At 44.5% G+C, this 25,796-nt stretch overlaps 1 protein-coding gene across 6 annotated transcripts; it reads right to left on the reverse strand.

Annotated features, from left to right (window-relative positions):
* Positions 1-5,576: 5,576 nt before the first annotated feature.
* On the reverse strand, positions 5,577-25,787 carry setd5 (SET domain containing 5). Of its 6 annotated transcripts, XM_031875385.1 has the most exons (24): positions 23,101-25,787; positions 22,487-22,749; positions 22,007-22,065; positions 21,726-21,913; positions 21,472-21,510; positions 20,732-21,022; positions 19,552-19,700; positions 19,314-19,431; positions 19,098-19,207; positions 18,566-18,815; positions 17,841-17,924; positions 17,512-17,673; positions 17,036-17,422; positions 16,658-16,918; positions 15,343-15,460; positions 14,862-15,091; positions 13,639-13,695; positions 13,036-13,521; positions 12,566-12,658; positions 9,043-9,329; positions 8,139-8,284; positions 7,920-8,008; positions 6,587-7,123; positions 5,577-6,341 (listed from the first exon to the last, which is right to left on the reverse strand). In XM_031875385.1, the coding sequence occupies exons 1-24, from the start codon at positions 23,332-23,334 to the stop codon at positions 6,324-6,326; spliced, it is 4,656 nt and encodes a 1,551-aa protein (XP_031731245.1). In that variant the 5' UTR covers positions 23,335-25,787; the 3' UTR covers positions 5,577-6,323. The 6 variants fall into 6 exon arrangements, with proteins under 6 accessions (XP_031731245.1, XP_031731247.1, XP_031731246.1 ...); XM_031875387.1 differs by having other exon boundaries at positions 5,577-7,123; positions 22,487-22,719; XM_031875386.1 differs by having other exon boundaries at positions 5,577-7,123; positions 8,163-8,284.
* Between the last annotated feature and the right edge of the window lie 9 nt (positions 25,788-25,796).

The raw sequence follows: 25,796 nt of genomic DNA on the forward strand, positions 1-25,796 counted from the left end.
TTAGTGTTTGGTAGATTATTTCTCTGTTGTAACAATGCTTCTTGGCAATGAATTTTATACCATTGGAAAGCCTGTTTATTTACCTTTCAAACGGTGCCCCATTTGTAAGGAACATGCATTTCTGGGATGAGCAGCACAGCTGAGTATGTGGGTTGTGCCCATGAAAAATTTGCCAAATCTTCTCTGCCAATCTTCTCTACCATTTGTTAGATACTTAGTTATTTGATTCTGTTAAGAACAGTACAGTTCTTTTGTTTCCAAAAGAACTGTTCTTTTGGAACAGTTCTTAACTGTTCTTAACGGTTGCTATTGACCGTCAGGCCCGTTTGCGCTCGTGTCAGCAACACCTGCACTGGAACCTGAACATGTGGAGGAACGTTATGTTCAGCGATGAGTCCAGATTCTGTCTAAGGAAGTTGGATCGTAGGGTCACAGTCTGGAGAAGACGGGGAGAACGCTATGCTGATTGCTGCACTGATAGAGTAACACCTTTTGGTGGAGGCAGTGTGATGGTGTGGGGCGGCATCTCCATCACTGGAAAAACGAGGCTTGTCTTCATTGGAGGCAATCTCAATGCAGAGACATATCGAGATGAGATTCTGCAACCAGTGGCAATCCCATTTATTCACAGTCTGGAACTGAACTCCATCCTCTAGGTCTCTAAGATGAAGACGCTCGCCCCCACAGAGCGGGGTTTATCAGAGACTACCTCCAGGATTTGGGAGTAGAGAGGATGGAATGGCCTGCCAACAGTCCTGACCTCAACCCAAGTGAACACTTGTGGGACCAGCTGTTCATGCCAGAGTGACCAACACAACCACGTTGGCTGACTTGCGACAAACCCTGCTTGAGGAGTGGAATGCCATCCCACAGCAGTGTGTGAGCAGGCTGGTGACCAGCATGAGGAGGAGGTGCCAGGCTGTGTATGGTTCTTCCACACGCTACTGAGGCTCCTGTTTGTTAAATGAATAAATTGTAAAATTGACAATATGTCTTGTTTCTTCCTTGTAACTGATAGACTTCAATCATCCAATCCACCAAACAAGAGTCGATAGCAACAGCAGAATAAGCTGTTTGGCATTGGGAGAGAAGATTTGGCAAATTTTTCATGGGTGCAACCCACATACTCAGCTGTGCTGCTCATCCCACAAATGCATGTTCCTTACAATTGGGGCACCATTTGAAAAGTAAATAAACAGGCTTTCCAACGGTATAACATTTATTGCCAAGAAGCATTGTTACAACAGAGAAATAATCTACCAAACACTAATTTCCGAACTTTTTGTTCGATGTTTATATATATATATAAGAGAGTGACTTTTGAGTACGATGGACAAAAAGAAAAACCCACAGTGCCTGACACACTGATGCAGTTATGGCTAATGCGTTAGCTAAGAGTTACTTGCACAAGCAGCATATTACATCTCATTGAAGTCTCTGTTCACTTGAAGGATTTGGTTCAGATGTACCTCTCCTTTTAGCTCTGTTTTGGTCTTCACCAACATACATCTGCTCTTTAGATGCTTGACTTTCTTCACCAGTTAGCTAACAACTTAGTTTGTCTGTTGTTTGTTGCTGGTGACCAATGTGGTGACCTGGCCCCTAGTTTGGGAACCACTGTACCATAAAGGAGTTCAAACTAACTCCACCTCGCATCAGTATTAATAATCTAATAATGTATATGATACCAGTCACAGGGGACAATTTTACAGTAGAAATACTTTTACTTGGGGTACTTCAAGTACAGTTGTCTGATAATACTACATGTACTTTTACTTAAGTAGGGTTTTTAATGCAGGACCTCTCCATGTACCTATACGTGTTCTAGACCTTTTAAAGAGCCAGTGTGTAACCTTTAGTGGCATCTAGTGGTGAGCTAGCAGATTGCAACCAACTGAATACACAGATGGCCTTCACATAACGTAAAGACGATAAAGTCCCTCTCTAGAGCCAGTGCTTGGTTGTTCTGCTCTGGGCTACTGTGGAAACATGGTGGAGTCTGTGAAGAGGACCTGCTCCCTATGTAGACTAATGAAAACAGAGTTCTGCACACTGGTGCTTTAGGACTCACCGACAGTGGTTAGTCCTTCTGAACGGATCATAAGCCAGGGCCGAGCTCACTGAGGACTCTCTCTCACCCTCTTTTTTAAGTTATTATTGTACATCTGCCCAAAAATATTAGACTTTCATTCTGTCATTCAACTGTGTACCATCACGATAAAAAACTGAAGTTTTAGATTTGACCCCTGACTTTGGATATCAGTGCTTTTCTACATGGTTTTATTTCCATTGCTCTGCTGTTGTGATGTTATTTTCTGTGGTTATGGGGTGCTGTGATGTTTCTCATATTGAAAAAGGACATGTGTGCGCAGTTTTGTTACAGGAGGGTTCAGCATGGCAGCCAGTGTCACACACCACCTTATCACCATTGGTGTTGTTGTTTTAAAAAGAAAATGAATCATTGACTATTATTATAATGGTTCTACCTTTTCAGTTTTATTAACACAATACTAATAATACCATAAAGACCATCTTGTGATTGGATCACACCAGCTGCTTGCCAGAGACTACCTGCCTACCACCCTAGTTCCAGCACCCTTATGACGCCAAAAGGGGCCAGGTAAGTAGAGTGTGTGTGTGCGTGTGCATGTGTGTGTGTAGGAGAACCATTGGTGCTTTCACCTGATATTTACACAGTTAGGTTTTAAAGATAAAGAATCATCAGTCATGAGGATATAATGATTAAGTGGGTAAAGGCAAATAATAGTAGAGATAGAACAGTCTGGTATTGCAGCCTTTAAAATCAGGAAAGGACAACACTTATGCCATATTACGATACCCAAAATCAAAGACGATATCTAGTCTCATATCACGGTAGATATATCCATATATTGCCCAGACCTACCCACACAGCTGTGACACTCGTTGACTAAATCTGTCCACAGACAGACAAGGTAAACTCTTCTGTGATAGTTCTTCTACAGGTGTCTCCAGGACCACATTATGCCATGATGACTCACACACACACACACACGTTTAGAACAATATCCCTCTGTCATGGCTGGTAAATATTGACACCTTCAATTTAGCACCCTGATACCGATTCAACCTCCAGCACAGGCGTTAGCGAGCATTGAGCTCTGTTTCATCATGTTGTTGGAATGCAGTGAAATAAGTGATGAAATGAAGGACGCAGGACCAACTGACCTGGTCGACATTCCTCAATAGCAGAGCTAGAAATAATTCCAACAACCGTAAATCCCTTATACTCCCTCTGGCATACAGTGGACATAATAACCATGTATTATTTTGTTTTAATTACACATTTCAGCCTCAATAGCTGTTGTGCTTTTTTCCACATCTCTGCTTCCTGAGGTCCTGTAAAAGTATGTAATCTGCCTAGAAACAAGCGATGGACAACTAAGGGTCAGAAAGTGCAGCAAGTCTCCTGCTTCCTGCAGTTGGACCTCTCAAAACAAGAGTCCCACATCTGGTTCATTTTTGCATTTGTAAGCATGTGTTGTCTCTGTGTGTAGTTATCTCCAGCGGGAGGATCATGCGATCGCGTATGTGTGTGTCTGTGAGTGAGCGTGCACCTCTGTGTCTGTCCATGGCTAATCTCACTCTGCATAGGCAAAACTGCATTACATTTTTGGTACACAGTTATGGCTGCATGCTTAAAAACCTCATGATTGCGGCACCTTACACTTTCTCAAAATATTTTTTATTGCATGTTTTATACCGTACATATATATATATACATATATATACATATATATACAGTGGGTACGGAAAGTATTCAGACCCCTTTAAATTTTTCACTCTGTTTCATTGCAGCCATTTGCTAAAATCAAAAAAGTTCATTTTATTTCTCATTACCCCAGCACCCCATCTTGACAGAAAAAAACAAATGTAGAAATTTTTGCAAATTTATTAAAAAAGAAAAACTGAATATCACATGGTCATAAGTATTCAGACCCTTTGCTCAGTATTGAGTAGAAGCACCCTTTTGAGCTAGTACAGCCATGAGTCTTCTTGGGAATGATGCAACAAGTTTTTCACACCTGGATTTGGGGATCCTCTGCCATTCTTCCTTGCAGATCCTCTCCAGTTCCGTCAGGTTGGATGGTGAACGTTGGTGGACAGCCATTTTCAGGTCTCTCCAGAGATGCTCAATTGGGTTTAGGTCAGGGCTCTGGCTGGGCCAGTCAAGAATGGTCACAGAGTTGTTCCGAAGCCACTCCTTTGTTATTTTAGCTGTGTGCTTAGGGTCATTGTCTTGTTGGAAGGTGAACCTTCGGCCCAGTCTGAGGTCCAGAGCACTCTGGAAGAGGTTTTCTTCCAGGATCTCTCTGTACTTGGCCGCATTCATCTTTCCTTCAATTGCAACCAGTCGTCCTGTCCCTGCAGCTGAAAAACACCCCCATTGCATGATGCTGCCACCACCATGTTTCACTGTTGGGATTGTATTGGGCAGGTGATGAGCAGTGCCTGGTTTTCTCCACATACACCGCTTAGAATTAACGCCAAAAAGTTCAATCTTCGTCTCATCAGACCAGAGAATCTTATTTCTCATAGTCTGGGAGTCCTTCATGTGTTTTTTGGCAAACTCTATGCGGGCTTTCATATGTCTTGCACTGAGGAGAGGCTTCCGTCGGGCCACTCTGCCATAAAGCCCCGACTGGTGGAGGGCTGCAGTGATAGTTGACTTTGTGGAACTTTCTCCCATCTCCCGACTGCATCTCTGGAGCTCAGCCACAGTGATCTTTGGGTTCTTCTTTACCTCTCTCACCAAGGCTCTTCTTCCACGATTGCTCAGTTTGGCTGGACGGCCAGGTCTAGGAAGAGTTCTGGTTGTCCCAAACTTCTTCCATTTAAGGATTATGGAGGCCACTGTGCTCTTAGGAACCTTGAGTGCTGCAGAAATTCTTTTGTAACCTTGGCCAGATCTGTGCCTTGCCACAATTCTGTCTCTGAGCTCCTTGGGCAGTTCCTTCGACCTCATGATTCTCATTTGCTCCGACATGCACTGTGAGCTGTAAGGTCTTATATAGACAGGTGTGCGCCTTTCCTAATCAAGTCCAATCAGTTTAATTAAACACAGCTGGACTCCAATGAAGGAGTAGAACATCTCAAGGAGGATCAGAAGAAATGGACAGCATGTGAGTTAAATATGAGTGTCACAGCAAAGGGTCTGAATACTTATGACCATGTGATATTTCAGTTTTTCTTTTTTAATAAATTTGCAAAAATTTCTACATTTCTGTTTTTTTCTGTCAAGATGGGGTGCCGAGTGTACATTAATGAGAAATAAAATGAACTTTTTTGATTTTAGCAAATGGCTGCAATGAAACAAAGTGAACAATTTAAAGGGGTCTGAATACTTTCCGTACCCACTGTACATTTCTAAAGAAACTGCAGGGTAAAAACAGTCAAACCCAACATCTTTAGCTCAGAAATAAAGTCGGATCACTCTTCTCTAATTTGTTCCTGCATCCTGTCACTATAATATATGATTCATATGAATCTTAAGAAAAATAAAACTGATGTAATGACAAGATGAATGCAGCCATATGTGGGGAACTTAACTGGATTTCAAATTTATTGAAAAAACAAAACAAAAACAAGAATGCAGCACCATGAATCATAAGACCTGTATGTCTCAAGTACAATATCAGAGGTCTACAGCCAAGTAGTCCTAATGTGAAATCAAACAGTCCAGTGGGGATGAGAGAACCAAAACTAAACGGAACAACAGAGAACCGAGAGAGAGAGACAGACAGAGACAGAGAGAGCGAGAGAGAAAAGAGTTTGTTTTCATGTTTGTTGAGAATATGGAATGATGTTCAGGGAGACCCCGTCCTCCCTCTCTAATGCATCTTTAGAACGGATGATTAACATGTCGCTTGAATCGTTTCCCCTCTTTCCAAATCAAACACTTATTTACTGCAGCACAGACTCGGCCACTCGCCAAATCAAAAAAACGTAACGTTGACACAAAATAATAAAATAAAAAATAAAACAACTCTTGCTTTCAGTTACATATGCGTCTCAGCATTTATCCAACCTGGGTACCATGGCGACAGGTACGGCTTTTTTTTATAACTTTGTACAGACATTTGTGTGGAAGTTTTTACTTTCTGACATTATAGAGCCTGTTTGCACAGTCCGGCACATGAGGAAACACTGGGGACAATTTCAAGTTACACGTGAGTTCTTGTTTGTTTTTTTGTTGTTTTTCCAGAACGCGTTTTCCAAATCACTTTTTCCACTCATTCTGTAATGATGTCCAAAGTCAATGATTAGCTTTGTGCAGAATCTGGTCATTTGTTTTCTTTTTTCTGAAAATAAAGAAAGAAAAGACAGAAAATAAGAAAAGGAGAAATCCGTAAAGAAGTCCTTGCTCCTCTTAGGTCTGTACATTTCCCCTCCCCAAACTCCCTGAGCCCCATGTCACCGCAGCTTTAGGGGTTGAGGAGGTACGCAGCTTCATACACACTCACGAGCACACACTCACACATACACACACACACACACACACACACACTTGAACAAGGTCCTAAAAGCTTCCTGACTGTGTCCTTACTCCGGGTCCCTGGAGGGGGGAGTGCTGGAACTGACTGAGGCTCGTCCCTCTCTGTGGGTAGTGTGTCAGTCCGCTGGCCGGCAGCAGCCTGGAACCAGCCTGCAGCGCTGCCTGGCCCGGGCTGCCCGACTTCAGGCTGCGAGACGCCTGCTGCTGACTCCCTCTGCAGGCCTGGGTGCCCGAGTCTGTCTTAGTCTGCCCGTGGGGCCTAGGTCCCGGGCTGTGAGCCCCCACCAAGCCACTGCTGTTCAAAAGACTCGCTTTTAAGTGGCTGCTGCCGTAGCCGTGGCCTCCGTCCACGCTACTGCTGCCACTCTGCTGGTGTAGAGAGCCCGCTGGCGGCCGGGAGTCTGAGGAGGAGGTGGAGGAGGTAGGGGTGGGGGTGCGACTGGGGTAGGAGGATGGAGGGTGGTCCTGGGACACGTGGCGTGGGTAGAAGCTCTGGCCTGATGAGGGACTGTAGGAACCCCGGAATGGAGAGTTGGAGGTCTGCTGGAGGAACGACGGGCTGTCAGTCTGCCGGTGGCTCTCTGATGACTGAACACACACACAGAGGACACACACTCAGTCTTTAGGGTCCAAGCCTCCCATAGCTCATAAATGGCCACATGTAAACTGCAGGTAGTTACTAACAATGAGTTTATGTACAAACTGAAACGGTGTTTGTTGGTGTAAGACCAAAAACATTTAACGTTTATAAACCTTTAAGGACAGACTTCTGTGTTATCTACCTGCAAGTTGAAAATATTAATGACTTTCCAACTAATAATTAGCACTTGAGTTTAAGTAAATGTTATAAGTCAGAAAATAAAGTTCTAAACCAAAAACACGGACGACTCCCAGACAACGTCGTGGTAGTAACCTGACAATCACAGTAGACCCTAAATGGACCATCATTTACTAAATGAACATCATGCTGTATTGAAGAAGACTTGAAACTAGAGATTGAGACCATAAACTCATGTTTACTGAGGTAATAAATCAAGAGAGAAGTAGAGTCATTTTCTCATAGACTTCTATACAACCAGAGGAGTCGCTCCCTGATTGACAGGAGAGAGAATGCAGCTTTAAAGACACTTCCTCATTGGTTTCACTTTTCAGTCTGTGGGTGACAACAAATCCAAAGGAAAATGCTGCCAAAATGCATTGAAGATATGATCATTAAAACCAACTGAAACAGAGAGCAAGAAGCAAGAAGTCATTAGCAAGAAGTCTGAATCAAGTGTCTTGAATGCAAATAACAGAAATGGACACTCAATAAGGCCAAGGGTCATCAGGCAGCTTGAATACTAATATCAGTGAAATACTGATAGAACTGGTCTGTACAGGCTACCTGGTGTGAGTACACAGAGGGACTGTATCCGTGTGGACTCTTCATGGGAGAAGCCATGGACGCCGCCTGCACCTCATACCGATCTGCATCTGAGAACACATGTCATCATTAGGGAGGTTAAATCACAACATCAATAGCTGTGGGTTCATTTCCATCGATAATTATCCTAAAGAATATTATTTTTCTTTTTTTGCCAACCCCATTTCTCTGCAGGGATACCTGAGGTGTCAAACGTGGTCATACCAGATTCCTTCTCTGTAGAGCCGTCACTCCTCTTGTAAACGCGCTCCATCTTGATACTTCTTAGCACTCGCTCCAGAACCCCCTGACCTTCCCTTAGGCGTTCAACAGTAGTGGGGACCATCCTTGGAAAAAACACAAACCTAAAGGTTATCTGCAAACTCTGATCACGACCAAATCCAGACATAACCCTCTGAATCCCAAAACCTCCGGCATGTTTTCTTTAAACAATCCCCAGGCTACACTGTTTACAATCTGTAAAAACTGTATTATCATCAGATTTTCATCTTTCCGGCAGTCCTCGAACACAACGTGTGTGACGAACGCTTCCCTCAGAAAAAACAGCCAAAACAAAGCTTAAAGTTGTTATATTTCATCAAAAACATTAGATCCTAAATGTTTCATTTAAACCATCAAATAAAGCGGTTACTCTAAAAAGTTGCTGTAAAAAACAAGAAATTGCACGTTCCTGAGGAAGCCAGCATTGATTTGGCTGAACTGCAGGCTGGAGAGGACAGGAGAGGTTGTAAAAATGTAAAGAGTTAAATATATTTTAAACATTGGTAACACTTGTGGGCACGTGGAAAAATGTTGGATATATAGATTCCAGTGTTTTCCAATTTTTATAAAATAAATGATCAAAGATTTTCAACTCCTTTTTTTTTTTTAAATGATTTCTGTCATTGTAACTGTGTTGTACAGCACCACAGACGTGTCTGAGTTGTCTCTACATCTAGCCATGTGCCGTTTCCATAGAGGAGCAGGATCTTTATATTGCAGTGAAAATAAAGGTCACAGAGGAGAAAAACACCCCAAAACTGATCTGGATTCAAAGGGTTAAGAACTTCCAGGTACTAAGAGGTCATTGTTCAGGGCTTCTCACCACTGGTTGTTGCTGTCCTGGTGTCTGGGCTGCAGGGACGAGCCCTGGTGGTCTGGAGGACTGACCTTCTCTATCTGCGGGATGGAGGAGGCGTGGGCCGAGGAGGAGAAGGAGCTGTGCGGGGAGGCTGTCGGCTGCATCTGCTGATGGCAGTGGGGGTGGTGGGAGTCCTGGCTGTAGTGGGAGCAGGGCCGGGTGGGGGTGCTGCCCAGTGACGAGCCTCCGCAGACCGGCTCCGAGTCGCGGCCACCCCCCTGCTTCCTTTTGCGGTACTCCAGCAAAGACACCTGAGGCAGCAGAGGGAGGAGAGGCGCCATTAAACGCCCGCTGCTGGAGGACTGACACACAAACACGCATCACGCCATTCACTCTGATGCCGGGGCCGCTGACGGAGTCACACCATTCACCAAAACTGCACTGAGTGATGGGCAGAGGGCATGCACCACACCGGAGAGGACTCACCTGGAAACAACTATTCAACACGACAAAAAGAAAACACACACACACACACACACACACACACACACACCGTAATCACCATGGAAATCACTGTTGACATGAAAATGACACCGTGTGCATCTCCATTCCACTAACACACTCGTAGTCATGAGAGAGGCCTGTGCTGCGGATCACGTCGTGTGTTCTGGATGCACTGTTAGTAACATTTGACGACAGAGCAGGCAACTTTGAACGCACCACGCCATGATGCAACCACGCTGAAACAACAGCTACACAAACATCAACGTCCACACACACCCCTCCAGTATTGACAATGAGAATGAGAGCACTCATCCCAGCTTAATGTCGTCATGACAGAGAGAAGGCTTGTGGGAACAGAGAAGGGGGGAGGGGGGGTATATGAAAGAGGCAGGGGGCGGAATGATGACCACACAGTCAGATACTGACATGGATGGACCTCGCCTGAAGCTCTGTAGTAGCAGAACACAACGTATAGGGGAGACTACAGAAGGCAGGTGATTTTATTCTTCTGGGTTCCCAGACATGAACCTGCGTATCGGCCGATAACGGCGTTAATAACAAAAAATAAATATATATATATATATGGATATATATTGTTTTTGTAACAGCTGTATACCACCAACCCTGTACGGATATGATTGCTCACATACAGTAGTTGTATAGCCTGGCTCAGGTTCAACTCTTTGCAAAAAATCAGAGAATGAATGTCTTTCTTTTTTATATCTAGATTTTTCATTGCTAAATATTGCTATGTTGCTGACATGGCTAATGTCACACACTCTTCCAGCACATGTTCGATTGGTACTGAGCATGTGCTCCTCTGAACAAGGATGAGGAAGAAGCCATCCATCATTGATCCCAGAAGCAGCGATCGAGGAGCCAATGATGGATATAGCGAAGGAGTGAGCCCTCTCGCTTCTTTCTCATCTCTGGTGAGAGTTGCACATGCTCAGTATGGATCAGGTAGCAAGTGACACCTGTTGTGTTTCCTGTGTAGTGTAAATTAGCTGATAAATGATGTGACAATATGATATCAGATCGGTGCATAGACTCACGTATTTCTGATACTAGTGTCAGAACAACTATCTGAAACAACCACCAAGGACTAAATATGGAAGATGTCTTCAGTGGAGACATTACTTTGACTGTCCTGCTAGACTTCCCAGTGGTTTTTAAGTCACCTTTCACATGCCCCAGTTATAAACACAGTATGTGTTTAAGAGCCAGCCTCCTTACACATCAGGTCAAACCAATTCTACAGCTTTATGAAAAGGGTCTCCCATTGTTAGCCTGTTGCATACCATCAAACATGGTTTAAAAGGAAATCTATGCTGAAGAACAACGTGAGTTTTATGTTTGTAACTGTCTGACTGCTACGGTGTCCAGCAGGGTTATCAATGTAAGCTAAAAAAAAAAGAATTATCCTAAACTGGAACTAAACAAAAACTAGACAAATGAAATTGCCTGATCAAATAAATAAAAACAAACTTAGTTTTAATTTTTTTACTCCAATATATCACAACTGGAAAAAGGAGACAACGTGACTTTCGGTCAACTCATTGAACCAAAGTAAGTGAGCGGACTTGACGTTCCCTTGTTTTCCACATGTGGTCTAGTCTTGTAGAATTAAATAACAAGAACAGGATTCATGTGTGCTAGTGAAGGAGTCCGCACAGATTTAAACATTAAGGCCCTTCCTACATACTCCACCATGTATTTTGTATTGTACTTTATGCATTTGTCTTATATGGACCCTGAGTCTGAAATAAAGTTTGATTGATTGTATGTTTACTGCAGCCACACACTCCTGAGACGATATACCCGGCACTAACAAAAACAAACTACTACTACTGTAAAACTACGAATATAAAAACTAAACCTCAAACTGAAGCAAAACTAAAATGAAAAATTGGAAAGATACAACTAAAATAAAAGATAAAGAGACGGGTCGATTCTGGCTGAACTCGAATCATGAGTCACTTCGGGCTGATTGTCACAGCGTGTGATTCTGTACACAGAAGTAAAGTTGAAGAATGTATATCCGTCCGTTTGAAAATTAATCTGAATTACTAATCAGCGCTCAACAATATGAGCTCGTAGTGAACGTAGCGACTCAAAGAGTTAAACGTTGTTTATTTCCGGAGCTGATGAGGGAGGAAGCTAAGGAGTGAGCCATCTCTCTTCCTTCTCATCTCTGTTAATAGTCTCCATGCTCAGTCCCGACCGGGCACTCGCTTCAATTATTTAGCTTGACAGGTTAGAGGATTCATTTACCGAAAAAAAGTCCAAACATAAACTTGTTATTTGATAAAATGGAACCATTTGTAAAGGCGGAAGTTCAAATGAAGTTTAGGCAGGTAGATTTCTGACCCCCTTGCTGACCGGGTAAGTAAAAAAAAAAAAAAAAGAAAACATTACCGGTGAACCCTGCCAATGTATTTTTTTTAGCAAGGTAGAGTCTTTAAGACCATACACCTTGTAAGGAGAAATATCGCGGGGGCATCTATGGAAGAGCCGTACTTTATTTCATGTTTTGTTGCTCCTCTCAGAATAACTCGCCTCACATCTGACATGTGATGACTTCTGATCTACAGGACTATGATGCGACTAGCTGCATTAAGGCGTTGGCTCAGTTTAACGTTACATTGGCCGGGTAACTGCTGACTCATGTTACTGGGAAAACAGTAATTTCCCCTGAGCCCTTGTGGTGATGTATGTCTCGTAGCCTGGCTTGTAGTAGAGGTGGATGGATGAGATGGAGCAAAGAGGCGTGTGCTTCACCTCCACACCGTCAACACAACTCATGAACCATCGGCCTCCCGTGTCCAAGGTGATGGATGAACCTTTACACGCTTCAATGGATTTGACTGAAATGGCAGAATAACTTAACACTGCTGCTCAAAACTAAAGAGTCGTAATTCAATGCAGGTCGGGTGGAGGGGGGCGGAGCTGTCGGAGCATGGGGTGGGTGTTGTATGCAGATGCAAAGAAACAATATTTACATGCACACTTCTAAAGATGTAGTTGTAGGGAGAATATTCACCATATTTTGTACTGGCTTGTATTCACTTCTTACAGCTATAGCCTGGTAATCTGGCTTCCCTGTCAGCAGACTAATGGTATGCTGGTTGGCCCTCTGCCTTGGAAGAAAAGTGGAAGAGAGACTTGGCAAAAAGTGTCAAGGAGCAGCAAGGGGGGAAGGGGGAGGAAGGGTCAAAGCTACAGAGTCTAAATCATTTCAGATAGAAACATAAAACGGTTAAATATGTTTGTTTTTTAAATGCCTGTTGCTTTTGGATTTGACCACCTGACACAAAAGGGACCAATTGAAATATTTACGACAAAGCAAAGGAGCAAACACAGAGCAAGGGGAAAAAGCACATCATGAGGTTTGGCTTTTCACTTGGCACATATCACACTCAAAGTCATTCGTGCTGGAGAAGAACAAATAAAACGCTGATTTAAAAAAATGAATTTCACATTATCCTCATCATTAAGATGTGAACAACTTGCCTTCTTCTTTTGCGGTGGGTTGCTGGTGTGAGGAGGCGTGCCACTATCCGGGTAGCCTCCTCCATAGTGAGGCTCGCCGTAGGGCGACGTGGAGCCGGGGCCCGCGTCTCCCAGCGGCCCCTGGCCGCTTATGGAGCTGTGGAAGGACTCCGCTGGGGAAAAGCCACCTTCAGACTGGGAGAGGTGGCGGTCGGAGGCCACGGGGTTGCCCAGGTTTGCGTTGAGGGGCGAACAGGTGTATATGAGGTTGAACTCTGTCCTGAAGGCCTGCTCCCTGTTTTGGGAGGTGAGGTCTGAGGAAGGACAGGACGCTGGGTTCAGGGAGCATGTCCCTACAGATGATGGACCCTGGGAGTCGTGGCCTGAAGGGCCTCCAGGGAGGGAAAAGTCATCCAAGGTCATCGCCACCGAGCTCTCCAAGCTGGAGGGGAGGGACAGATCGGGGAACTGAGGACGAGGGATGTCAAAGTCTGTCTGAAGACACAGCTGGAGAAAGAACAGAGACAGATAGTACAAAGTGAATGAGACAACATAGAGTAGTTAATAGCATATAACTGTTTGTATCTGCAACTGGGAGGTAGTGTCAGAGAGACAGGAACGTACCTCGGGAGAGATGGACTGTGGTCGGTGAACAGGAGACGCCTCAGGTGACGATATGTTCTAGAGAGCAGACAGAAAAAGCTCTTAGAAACGTCATATTGTCAGACACACATGGTGACTCATTACCATTTGAACAGTCTGCCGGGCAGATTAACAGCAAATTGACATTCACTTTCACTGCTAGTCCAGCTGCTCTCACCACTGTGTTTAATCCAGAACAAAGATTAAATTACGTCAAGCGTCAAAACGTTAATTTGCACACAAACAGTTTATCTTCAATGATTAACAATGTTCTCTGATGTGATGTTGAGTAGTTACAGGGGATGTTAAATGATCTTTTTTCTTCTAAGTGAGGAGAGAGCGTATGCTGCACCCAGCGTCTTTTTACTGTGCACTCTGAGCACTTAAAGTTGAAAATCTCTTTTCAGAAAAGCGCTGGTGACTAGAGGAGAAGCTTGTTTTGGCTGTGTCTGTCTCTCCTGAGCTTTATATTTTGGACCGACACTATCACAACAAAGAAGGAAAAGCCCCTTTAGGAGCAGATCAGCAGGGCGGACTCTGAGTGTTGTGATTTTAGAACCGTACGCTGTCTGTCGCCTTGCTCGAACGTTTCGGCTGTCAGACTGAGCGGAGACACGGTATGAAGCAGACAACCTCCAGTTGGTGCTCATGGTGAGAACACTATGTAAAACAAATACATAGCAGCCCAAACAGACAAGTAACCATGCTAGCCTATTGTACAATGGTGGTGATGTGTTAAGATATTGTTGTCATAGAAGCATCGGAAAGAGAGCTTGGAGTGCTGCTATGTGGACACAGACGCTGAGATACACTTTCTATAGAAATAAACTCTTTATTGGCTGCCTATTGGCTGCCACAAAGCCTTGCAGCCACTACTCTGCCTATTCATTACATAAAAAAGGCTCATGTGTCGAGGTCATGGGTGTTCAGCAACAACAACCCAAACCAGACTGACTGACTGACCTGACAACAGGGACCAGACTACACTGAGCAAGAGGCGTTCATTTAGAAGAGCTTTCATAAAACCACTACTTCAACAAGTTAGGCCAGCTGCCTGAGATCGATGTTCACAAATTGTGTTCATGTGGGAGTAACCAAATTGGATGTTATTGGAGGCACCATTGGTGAATACACATGCACCACGTGAGCTCTGACTGACAACTGTCTCAATGTATCTAGGTGCGTCTCTGTGGCTGTGCCCTCACCTCGAATTGCAGCGGCGTGTTGCAGCGGCTGGCGGGCAGCGAGGGCATGGGCGAGTAGACCAGGCCGTTGGGCAGCAGGGAGCCGCAGGGGTTGTGGAGCGGTGGGTGGAGGGAGTCCCCCGGGAGCGGTGGCGTGATGGGCGACAGCGGGCGAAGCAGGTGGTCCGAGGGTGCGGGCGTCGTCTCCGCCGCGTACTTAGAGCGGCGCTTCTTAAACGGTGCGTTGACATCTGGGATTTTACAAACGTGAAATAACACAAGCGAGTTGGACCAAACAGGAGAGAGTACACTTCTAGTATCAAGAAGGTATCGAAACAAGACGAGAGACATGCTTCCAATCTGGACTGCACCCTTCACTTAGTTGTACTTTTAGTAATAATACCACCCAGTTGCTTAGTTCTGATCTAACGTTCATTCTTCCTCCAGCTTTGGTGCTTTCAGAATAAATGCGTCATCCAGATGGAGGTGGGGATGTACGTACCGCTGGACAGGGGGTTGGGGGTGGACCTGCTACTGGTACTTTGCTGGGAGGAGGTGGACTCTGTGCCATCCTCCACACTGGCTGAACAGCTCTCATCCTCCACCTGCTTTATCCATCTCTGCATCGAAATAACAGTAATGTCGGGTTAAAAAAACTAAAGTGTTTGTTTAAAAGACATTTAAAAACATCTTCCTTAAACTTAACCCAATTTCTCAGAAAAGTCTAGTTGTATAATAGAAGAATGGTTTGGATATAACTTAACATATTACAAGGTGATTGGGAGTCACAAGTATTAACATTTTTAGGTAGAATACATTTTATGACCAATTTAGGGTATAATGATGGTAAAAACAAGAACTTTACATTACTGGTCATTTTTCACCAAAACAACAGCATACGGTGCAAGACCTTAGGAGTTAAAAATGGGATTCAAGAGACATATTTTCAGACAGTTTAAAGGGATAGTTTGGGTGTTTTGAAGTGGGGTTATATGAGGTTCTTCTCCATAAAGAGCGTATTACCTAGAGTAGATGAGATTAAAGAAACAGACAGTTTCAGTAGCAGCACAAGAGCAAATCAATGTACTGCTGTCTTTTAGACACCTAAAAATCTATATTAAGAATATTGTATTTAAAATGTTATCTAGGCTCTCGCCAAAGCCATCAGACTCCATTGACAAAAACGGCAATTTGACCTTCCAGAACACAGGAGTTGGGGATTTAGCACTTCCTTGTCAGGAAGCTTTTTTGTGTTATTATGTGACTCTGGTGTTTAAATGGTTAGCCCGTATTCACCAAAGTCACACAATATCACAAACTTACAAACCAATCGAGGCAGCAACAAACCAGCTACTCCTGTGTTCTAAGAGGTAAAATGGGTCTAGTGGCTTTGAAGAGAGCATTGATGGATCGAACAGCTTCAGTTCTCTGTCTGAAGGGATTGTCTAAAGATATTCTAAATATAGCGTACATTTAAACTGATATAGATCTTTTTAGGTATCAAAAATAAGTTTTGCTGCTGCCCTCGTCCAGAGCCGTACATTGATTTGCTCCCATGCTGCTACTCCCGTTTGTTTCTCCAAACTCCATCTCCTGTAGGTAATACACTGACTATGAAGAAGTACCTCATACAATGCCACTTGAAAACTCGCAAACTATCCTGCTCAGGCTTCCAACTTTTGGTAAATTGTTAAAGGACCTGCAGACAAGCTTCTAACACTAGCACTCAATGTTTATCACCATGGATGACATTATTCATTGAATGTTTGTAGAGCCGTGTCCTCCATCTCTCGACAACACCTTGCGGCATGTCTCACCTTCTTGTAGCAGCCGTAAGTGCCGTCCATTTGGAGCGGGCGGGGCCGCCGTCTCTCGGGGTTGAAGGGGGAGCCGAAGCGGACATAGTGTCTGGGCGCGGTGCAGATGAGCGACGAGTGGGAGAGGCCTGGCAGCATGTTGAGGGTAGTGGCCAGCACCGTGGGGTCAGTGGTTATCCGTAGCGGGCGCTCAACGGGCACCTCTTGGTGGACCTTCTCCCCTCCAGGGACCTTGTCATTCAACCACTCTGTCACCAGGTACTGAGAACAAAGACGCATCAATGATTAACTCTGCATTTGATAGGAATGTACTACATAAATAAGAAAGCTTAGCGTAAATCCTACACTTCATTTCTACAAGGTCTAGCGTCCTCTAACCTTCTTGGTCTTGGGGTAACGCAGGTTGCCTCTATTTATACAGTTTAGACCATGGCCGTCTCCGTCTAGGAGATGACCCCCCAGACTGCTCTCTCCGTGGCCGTGTTCAGAACCATACGGGCCCTGAGATCCCTCCTCATCCAGACAAGCACCCTGGTCGGCTGATGACGGGGCTGCTGCCATCGCTGCCGCAGCGGCTGCTGCCGCTGCTGCTGCTGCTTGCTGGGCGAGGGCTTGGCGCTGCCGCCGGGCTCGCTGGGACGAACTAGACCGGTAGCGAGAGATCCGACTTTTGGGCCGAGGCTTGGTGGGTCGTGCGGGTTTAGGCGGGGCGATGGAAGCGGGCAGGTTGGGTAATGAGGTCTTTTCTTCAGTAGACGGCGCGTCCTGAAAAAGAATGAACGACAAAAAAATGTATTCAAAAAAGAAAAAAAGATGAACAGATATGGATGAACAAGCGGATTTCGCTCACTGACCATCACATAGCTGGAGCGTCGTGTGCTGACCCCCACTCCGACATTGTGGGGTGTAGGAGTGTTCCCTGCGGGGTTTCCCGCCCCGTCCTCACTTTCCACGCCCTCCTCCTTGACTTCTGCTCCTCCCACTCTCTTGCGCCTCCTTTCCAGGTTGTTGCATGTCTACGTGAAAGAGCACAGACACAAGAGAGGAGTTACACGGACAGAGAGTTACCGGAAACATTTTCTCTTGTACTGATGTATTGTGCTGGAATAGGAATCTATTGTCACAGCGAACACAAATGCTAAATTAGTGCAGCTGTACTGGGAGAAAAGTTAAAATGTCGTACCCTTTTACTGGAGATGGCCACCCCGTTTTCATCCACCTCTCCTTCCTCTCCCTCCTCCACATTCAGCTCATCCAGCAGTCTCTCCTAATAGCACAGACAGGCAGCACATGAGGAAAACATGCTATATTAACATTTTCAAGCCCAGTTTTAGAACACTTTTCCCGTTTGCGGACACATTCATATGTAATGGAATTAAATCTAAGGATCTTTGTTTAACTTTAAGGTAACTTAAAAGTATTGATTGATCCCTTCATCCACCCTAACACATTTGTTTTGTGCTTGATACTTAAGATCTTTCTCAGTAGTAGAGTTATGCAGAATTTAACTGCACAACAGCTGCTGGTATAGACAACAAGCTCAACAACGCCTGTAATCAGTTCTCCATGTTGAATTAACCTGGTAGTCGATTGATAATCAAAGCTGCTGTTCTTGTCTTCTGGCGGCGTGTTGGATCAGGGAAGGACACGTCGTTACTGCTAAGACCCAATCAAGTAGTGAATGCAGGTGTCCATGTCATCATTTTCAAAGGTCTACGTTTCCACCTGACCACACTATAAGGCAACCCCGGAGTTTTTTAACTAAAACTGCGTCGGTAGCGGTTCCATTTTAAGGGTTGTAGAACGCTATAGTGTGGAGGCTAGGCGTAAACGTAGCAAAAGATATGCGTTTTAAAATGGAAACGTAGTAGGGTGGATGTGGCCTAAGCTTGACACACACACACACACCTCTGTGTCACTGGTCCCCTGCAGTTCTTTGGCCTCCTGGTGCTGGTTCAGGGTCTGGTTGCTGTCACCGGAGAGGCCGCTCTCTAGCTCTCTCCTTCGGGCTTTTCTCCGCCGGGTCTCGGCACCTGCCAGAGCGGAGGGCGGCGGCAGCGAGGGGGCGCTGAGCAAGCTCTCCCTGGGGCTCAGGTTGTGCTTCTGCACCGGGCAGTTCTGATTGCCCTTATGGCAGGCACAGTCCACTTTGTAATTACTGGGGGTTGTTAAGAGACAGAAAGGATTAAACTGGAGGTCAGAACACAAGACATCCTAAAGCAGCAACAACCGTTTATGTAAACCAAAAGAAAACTACTACTTGATTCACTCCTGATGCCAACATGCATTTCTAGACAGAACATAGACCATTACCACTTATACTTGAATGTTGTACAGATAGTTGGATTTGACCCATGTTACTCTTTATGGATGGGTGCTTTCTAGTGGCTGGGTCACAGGCAGGTGGAAAGACGGATAAGGGTTGAGGAGCAGTACTGACCAGCTATTGAACTCGTAGTCAAATCCAATGGTGACCTCAGCGTCCTTTGTGATATGACTGACGGCGTAGATACACAGGTGGATCATGCCCTCAGCAATCACGTGCCGGACCTGGAGAAGGGAACAGATGCGCGAGTTATCTCAGTTAAAAGATTCTACGATAGCAGCCTGATAGAACTCACAGCTACGCAGAAAGGCATTGAGATTGTTGGCTGACCTCGGCGTTGGGTGTACAGGACCTCCTGATGAAGCGGGCATCATTTCCAAAGGTCCTTGCATCGACACACATCTCTACGTCATTAAACTTCGAGTAGAACAGCACAAAGGGGTAGGGTCTGGGGAAAAATATGACAACGGTGGTATCAACACTGGGATCTCTGTGAGCGTCTTTGCAGCCAAACATTTAAAAGCATATCGCGGAGAAACTCAATGACACAAACACCGTGATGTCTTACTTTTTGAAGAAGTGCCCGTTGACTTCAAACTGCTGTTTGAGCATGACCTTGCCCCGATATTCAATGATGAGTGTGTCTGGTTCCAGGTTCTTAGCTGCGCGTAGGATCTTCCTGTGTTTCTGCACTCGTGTGACCCGCCCCAACTGGAGCTGCGAACGGCACATCACACACCAGTTATTTGCAAATGCAGAAAAATGTTAAACATGTCATACCAACGCATAATTACACAATTGTGACTGGTTATTATCCATGCAGGCAGGGCACAGAGGTGGGCAATATATGGAATGTACTCGATGTACTGATGCTTGTTCTACGTGACATGTAGTAAATGAACATATCGCGAGAATCAAGGACAAATATTAATAGTCGCAGAATTTTTGAGACTGCCTTTGGCTGCTCCCGCTGCTCGCTCGCTCCCACACACACACACACACACGCGCACACACACACGCACACACACACACGCACGCACGCACGCACGCACGCACGGTTGACTGGCGTATGAGTATGGATGTGTGTATGGGGCCTGTGTTTTTGAATCTGGAGGGAAGCAGGGGAAGACGTTAAGAACCGACTTCAAAATAAAAGCAACCAAGAACTAAAAGTGATCTTCCCATGAGGCAATTTCACATTCATTCATTAAATTAGTCAGCAGGTCTGTTAATAATATATAAATGAATTAAAAATTAATGAATATTAAATAACACATAAAATGAATGACAACTTTAAAAAAAACACAAAACTACCGTCTACAAACTATTTTAGAAAGAATGGAACTTCAATTTTGTGAATAATTTATCAAACTCTATAAAAGACCACCGAGTTTAAAATGACAGCACATCAGGTCAGTGTTCAGATTAATTTGCTGAAATAATCATGCTGGTATGATCACGCGTATCAAAGGGTTTAATCAAACAGTTATGTTATTTTAGAGAAAGTATGAAGATATGGAGATATACATTGCGTAAAAATAGCGGTATTATTAAAAGCCGTATCGACCAAGCCCTCAGGGCATACATGCAAAATCAGTAACCAAGATGTAATCTGACTATATATCATGTGTTGTTTTGGCCTTAATGATTACATAGCATCTTTTGCAATGGTACGGTTTGTTGCACATGCACACATTGGGACATACAAGCTGAATCAATACAGAGTTTGGTTCAGGACGTGGGCTGACCTGCATCTGTGAGCCCAGCACAGTGTTGTTACAGGCCAGCTCAGTGCGGTTGATGGTGTCCATGGCGTCGACTGAGGCGTGGATCTGTGTGGTGGCGAGGGGCACCGCCGTGTTGCTCTCTGCCTTTGAAACAGTGGTGCTGGCGGCGCGGTGAAGCTGGAGGAGTGTCTGGACGTCGGCGCTGTACTGGTTGACCAGAGCCTCCTCGTACTGGTCCGTCCACTGGCGGATCTTGCTCTCCCATCCCTCTGCCGTGTTCTCATCCAGCACGCTGGCCTCCGTTGTTGAGTTCTAGACAGAGGACAAGACGGAGCGGGTTGAAGCATGGGGCTGATGGCACTGAGTAGAACTTTAAGGAGACACATCACCCTTATTTTCCGGCTCTACTTGAACATGTTTACGTGCTTTAATGTTCAAAAACCACTATTTTTCTCATACCGTCTGTCATAATATACCTGTATTCACTCACGCTCTGTTTTAGCACTATTTAGTTGATTATTTTAGTGCCATTATAGGCAGGGAATGACTGTTTCTACATACAGTATAGCTGTGACATCACAGAAGTCCTGATGGCTCGTTTAAAGGAACAGTTTCTGAATCTCCGTGGATTGAGCCTTTGATGCTTTCACGGTATCTATATAGCACCTAGACCTGCTTTATAAGCAAAAGAAGACAGGGAGATCTGACTTTCTACAATATGGGGCCTTTAACATAAACGTAGGATTAACTCCAATCCTCACCTTCATCCTCATGGACTTCCTAGAACCCTCTCTGAAAGCCTGGGAGAAGGAAGATGAACCCATATCAATACATGGACATGTAAAGCAGCAACTGCAATCAGTAACAACATTGAGGTAATCTCAATGGGGCGTGCTTGTGGCAAAGAAAATAACAGCTCCGTATTGGGCTTTGAGCTTATAATTTCCTTTAATCTGTCAATAGATTTGTTTGCTAGACTCATCCTGATTCACTCTGCTTCCACCAGTTTGCATACCTTGACTTTCTTGCCCTTCTGTGCTCCGCGGGCCTTCTCTGTGCTCTTCTTTCTCTTTTTGGACTTGCTCCTTTTGACCCGGTTGACGGTGAGTTTGATGCTGGTGGGCGTATGCTGGGTGGCGGTGTAGGAGATGGTGGAGGGAGACACCTCTTCGTCACCACTCTCGGTGGCACTGCTCTCTCCAGCTACAAACAACCACAAACCATGGTCACCAGATAGCACTTTACAGACTACTATGGGGAAATGATTGAACCAAACAAAGACAAAAGACATAGTACCGGAGACATTTTCTGGTTTTCTGTGTTGGCCTTCTGCTCCTTTCCTCCTGTCGAGTCCCCTGCAAACAAAAAAGGCCATAAAACCCATCAGCACATAAATGGGCCATGTCTAAGTTTGAGGAGTGACCAAACCTAAATTTGAGGTTTAGAAACAAACAGTGAGAGAATTTAGAGTTTGATTCTACAAAAAGAAAACAAAGTTTTGTATTTAATAAAAACTAAATTGTGATCATGTTGATGCTGCTAGAATCTCACCACACTGGGTCCTAATCAAGAGCAGTGAATGTCATTTGAAAGTCTCAAACAGAGCCCTCATGCCAGGAGTATACATATAAAACAGAAATATACAGAATTTTTACTTAAAACAATAACTAGACTTTCAAAATGTTCCACCTGCTCTGTTCTTTCTCATGAATTTGCGAGACGATGTGGTCGTTATACGCTCCAGGATCTAGACTTGGCGGGTGCTTCTTCGCTCACCTGCAGTTGTCACACTTGATGAGCAGGCCGTCCGGCGTTAGGCTGCAGTGACACCAGCCGGCCACGACCCCGTCCTCCTCTGAGGAGCTGTCGCTGTCGGCCGAGTTGTCCTCGGTGGCGTCATGGTAGCGGGAGCCGCGTACGACTCCGTTGAGGTCCATGCGGGGAATGATGGTTTGGGAGAGCGGGGAGGCGGGTGGGGTGGGGGGAGGGGGCGCGCCATAGTTGTGATCCTGACAACACACAACGGAAGACTGTTGCATCTTCAAACAACGTGGGTGTTCAGGCAAAAAAAAGGGAAACGGAAAATGGAGACGAATGAAAATGAGGGCAAAAAAAAAAAAAACAGGTATGTGAAACAGTACAGCTGTTAACGGAAGTAGCGTGTCGTTACAGAGGACTAACAGTAGGACAGACATCCATGTCTTCAATCAGACTAGAAGCCCTGGCAACCCTTAGTTTTACTCTTACTGCTCCATTATTATAGAACACAGATCTTGCAGTGATTAGAAATTAGTTTCTATCTTTGAGTAATAGAGAGTAACACATTTGGTATAATAAAGACATGCTATGATTAGAATTGATTGGAGGAGTATGTAACTGTATGAACTCACAGCATATGGTAGTCCCCGATACCCATGATCCTGTGCGCTGCCACAGCTGTGGTTGTTGTAGTTTTTTTCATTCACGGCAGGGCTTGCTTCAACTGACTCAGGGCTGAAAAAAAAAACAAAAACAAGCATTATGAGGAATGACAAAAAAAAAGTATCGCATGTATAAAACATTTCATCTTTGCCACTGTGCTTTTTCCTGGGCTGTTTTGTAAACAATGGTTTCAATAAATACATCAGTCTGTCACTAGATGGCGCCACAACCCCGAGGTTGCTTTCCAGCCTCAGAGAGCAGATTTTTAGGAAATGGAATGTGGGAAGCCATTATGTTATGCAACTCCTTTTGCCCTTTAGCTGAGGTCTGGCCAGACAGTGCAGAACCTTGCCCTCCAAATCTGTAACACTTAAAAATGTCAAAAGAATCCAAACGTCTCATTTAAACCTCTGAGTTCTGTATATCTAAGCAGAGACCGTGTATCTCATCACGTGATGAATGGAGCCTCCTGTTTGGAGGAAACTAGAGGGGGCCTGTGAGGGTGGGAGGGCGAGGGAGACCGACTGCATTCCACATAACCTCAGTCACGTAAGTGGGCTTACCTACAGAGAGGTGGCAACTGGTCTTACTTAGGCTGTCTGTGGACATTTCCTCACATGCGACTCAATGTTTGGCTAAGGGCTGAAGTGGAGAGACCATGATACAAGTCTACCTCTCTTACACCTCGATAGGTATGCATCCACAGGGGCACCCCAAAATGACAGAATTTAAAAAATGACAAATGTATTACTTCTACTTGCATTTACTTACACCATTTAAATACTATTATTTCAAAATATTACAAAAAAGCCCACAACAAAATTACTATGTAACCTATTAAATAGGCCCTATTTTCTGGGTTGCCTGCAGCAAAGCATCAGTGTCAGTTAGTTCCACCTTAAATCCATTAGGGAGAGGTGTGTTTGGGGAATAGCCTACAACATCATTTTGAGAAGTAGTTTCCTTTTGTGTGATCTACATAGCTTAATGTCAAAGACGTAAAGCTGTCGGCACTTGACCGTAACGGCACCTTACTGTCCTCAACCCGCTGAACCTCCCTCGGTCTGTCACCTGTCTGTCCTTGTCCCCCATCTACCTGCATTTTATCGTTGTTCTGCTGTGCAAGATCGATATGTTTTTTATTGTCAAACAATGCAGCATAATTTTGTCTTTAGTCCATGTATCTACCAACTTAATTATCCCTCATGTATTTGCTTTGCATGTGTTGCTTCATGAGCCTCTGTGTTGCATGTCTTAAAAGTACTTGACAGTATATAAAGGGTGTCCTGAATGATGTTTCTACTTGTATTCATATTCTCTGCATGCTTATAAATGATGAATCACTTTGTAGTTTTAATCTTGTGTTTTTTTAGCGTGACATTTGTCCAGGGACTACAGATGAAGCCTCTTGGTTTTAAGAATATGCAAGGCCCCTACCAAATAAACATAACAGCAGTTTCTGTGTGAGTGTATGAACACAGTGATTGGTGGTGAAACTATTTATTCCGTCACTATATTTGGCATAAGAAATCGCTGCGCAGGACAGTTGCACACTGCACCCAGTGCTATGTAATATCACATAACAGGAAGTGATTGCTTCAAATGAAGTCACAACCGCCTTACTCATTTTCTGGTGATATGAAGATAAAAGTGATCACTGAGATGTCTGAATCTGAAGAGACTTTGATGGGGTAAACAAAACGCCAGTAGCCGTCCTTGTGTTTACCGTCCAGCCCTGTACAGGAGTCAGGAGGACATTGCTTTGTTTTAGACGTTTCTGAGCTCATGTGCAACCGGCCTGACTGAAGCATCACATACAGCATTTCCTTTATTTCTGTCTGGTAAAGCACTTCCTATCTCTTCGGGTCTCTCCTGCAGACTTACAAAGTATATTTATCACAACCCAAAGTGCTACAGTTGTAGAGAAAAGTGTACAAAAAGGGGCGGGCTCAGCGACGTTGCATGGACGTATTGCGTTGGGCAAAAGAAAGTACTTTGTTTCTAAAGGGAATAACTTGAGCTCTTTTGCATTAGCTGGGAAACCCCTGGGTCCTCCTTAAAAACCCCTGGAGGTTACTGACCCCAAACCTCTAATGGAATGGAAAAGGAGAGCCCCTACTACTTTGTTTCATAGTTCTGGCCATTGACTACATGTGGCTGTTTTGTTATTAGGTCTTTTTTCACACACAAACACAATAAACAAAGCGCCTAGTACCATTACACAAAATAACAGAAATAAAGACAGCAGATTCATATATAGAACTACCAAGAACAATCCAACAGTGCCAGTCGACAGTTATATTAATACTTTTGGGTATGATGATGATATTTTGTTTCCACCAACCCGACTGCTAAGAGGCAAAAACAAAAGAACAGAGTTTGTGAGTGGTCAGACAATCACATATGTCGTTAACAAACGCCCATATTAAACTTTATCTTCAGCACTTAATTACACATGAAGACGAGAGTGAACACACCGTTGTTCATTGTAAAGCTCCACTGCATTTAAAAGTGGGCGCATGCACAACTACATACGCACGGTAGGTCAAAGGTCAGGTGCTGCTCAGCAACATTTCTGTTTCAACATTGGCCATTGTTTGCTTTTCCAGTCATTAATAGCACCGGCATTGCAGCAGCTATTCGGGTGGAGTAGATGATCAGGTTA

This window comes from Anarrhichthys ocellatus, unplaced genomic scaffold (assembly GCF_004355925.1).
Source record: "Anarrhichthys ocellatus isolate YVR2014 unplaced genomic scaffold, GSC_Weel_1.0 scaffold90, whole genome shotgun sequence".
NCBI classification, from domain to species: domain Eukaryota; kingdom Metazoa; phylum Chordata; class Actinopteri; order Perciformes; family Anarhichadidae; genus Anarrhichthys; species Anarrhichthys ocellatus.

Excerpts from the sequence above, each read along its gene's own strand:
- setd5 (XM_031875383.1), bottom strand. The coding sequence starts at position 23,334 with ATGTATTTATTGAAACCATTGTTTACAAAACAGCCCAGGAAAAAGCAC. Across the intron at positions 18,816-19,097 it reads GACTACGAGTTCAATAGCTG|TAATTACAAAGTGGACTGTG; the intron begins GTCAGTACTGCT and ends AACAACCCCCAG. Across the intron at positions 13,696-14,861 it reads ACACGCCGCTGCAATTCGAG|AACATATCGTCACCTGAGGC; the intron begins GTGAGGGCACAG and ends TCTGCTCTCTAG.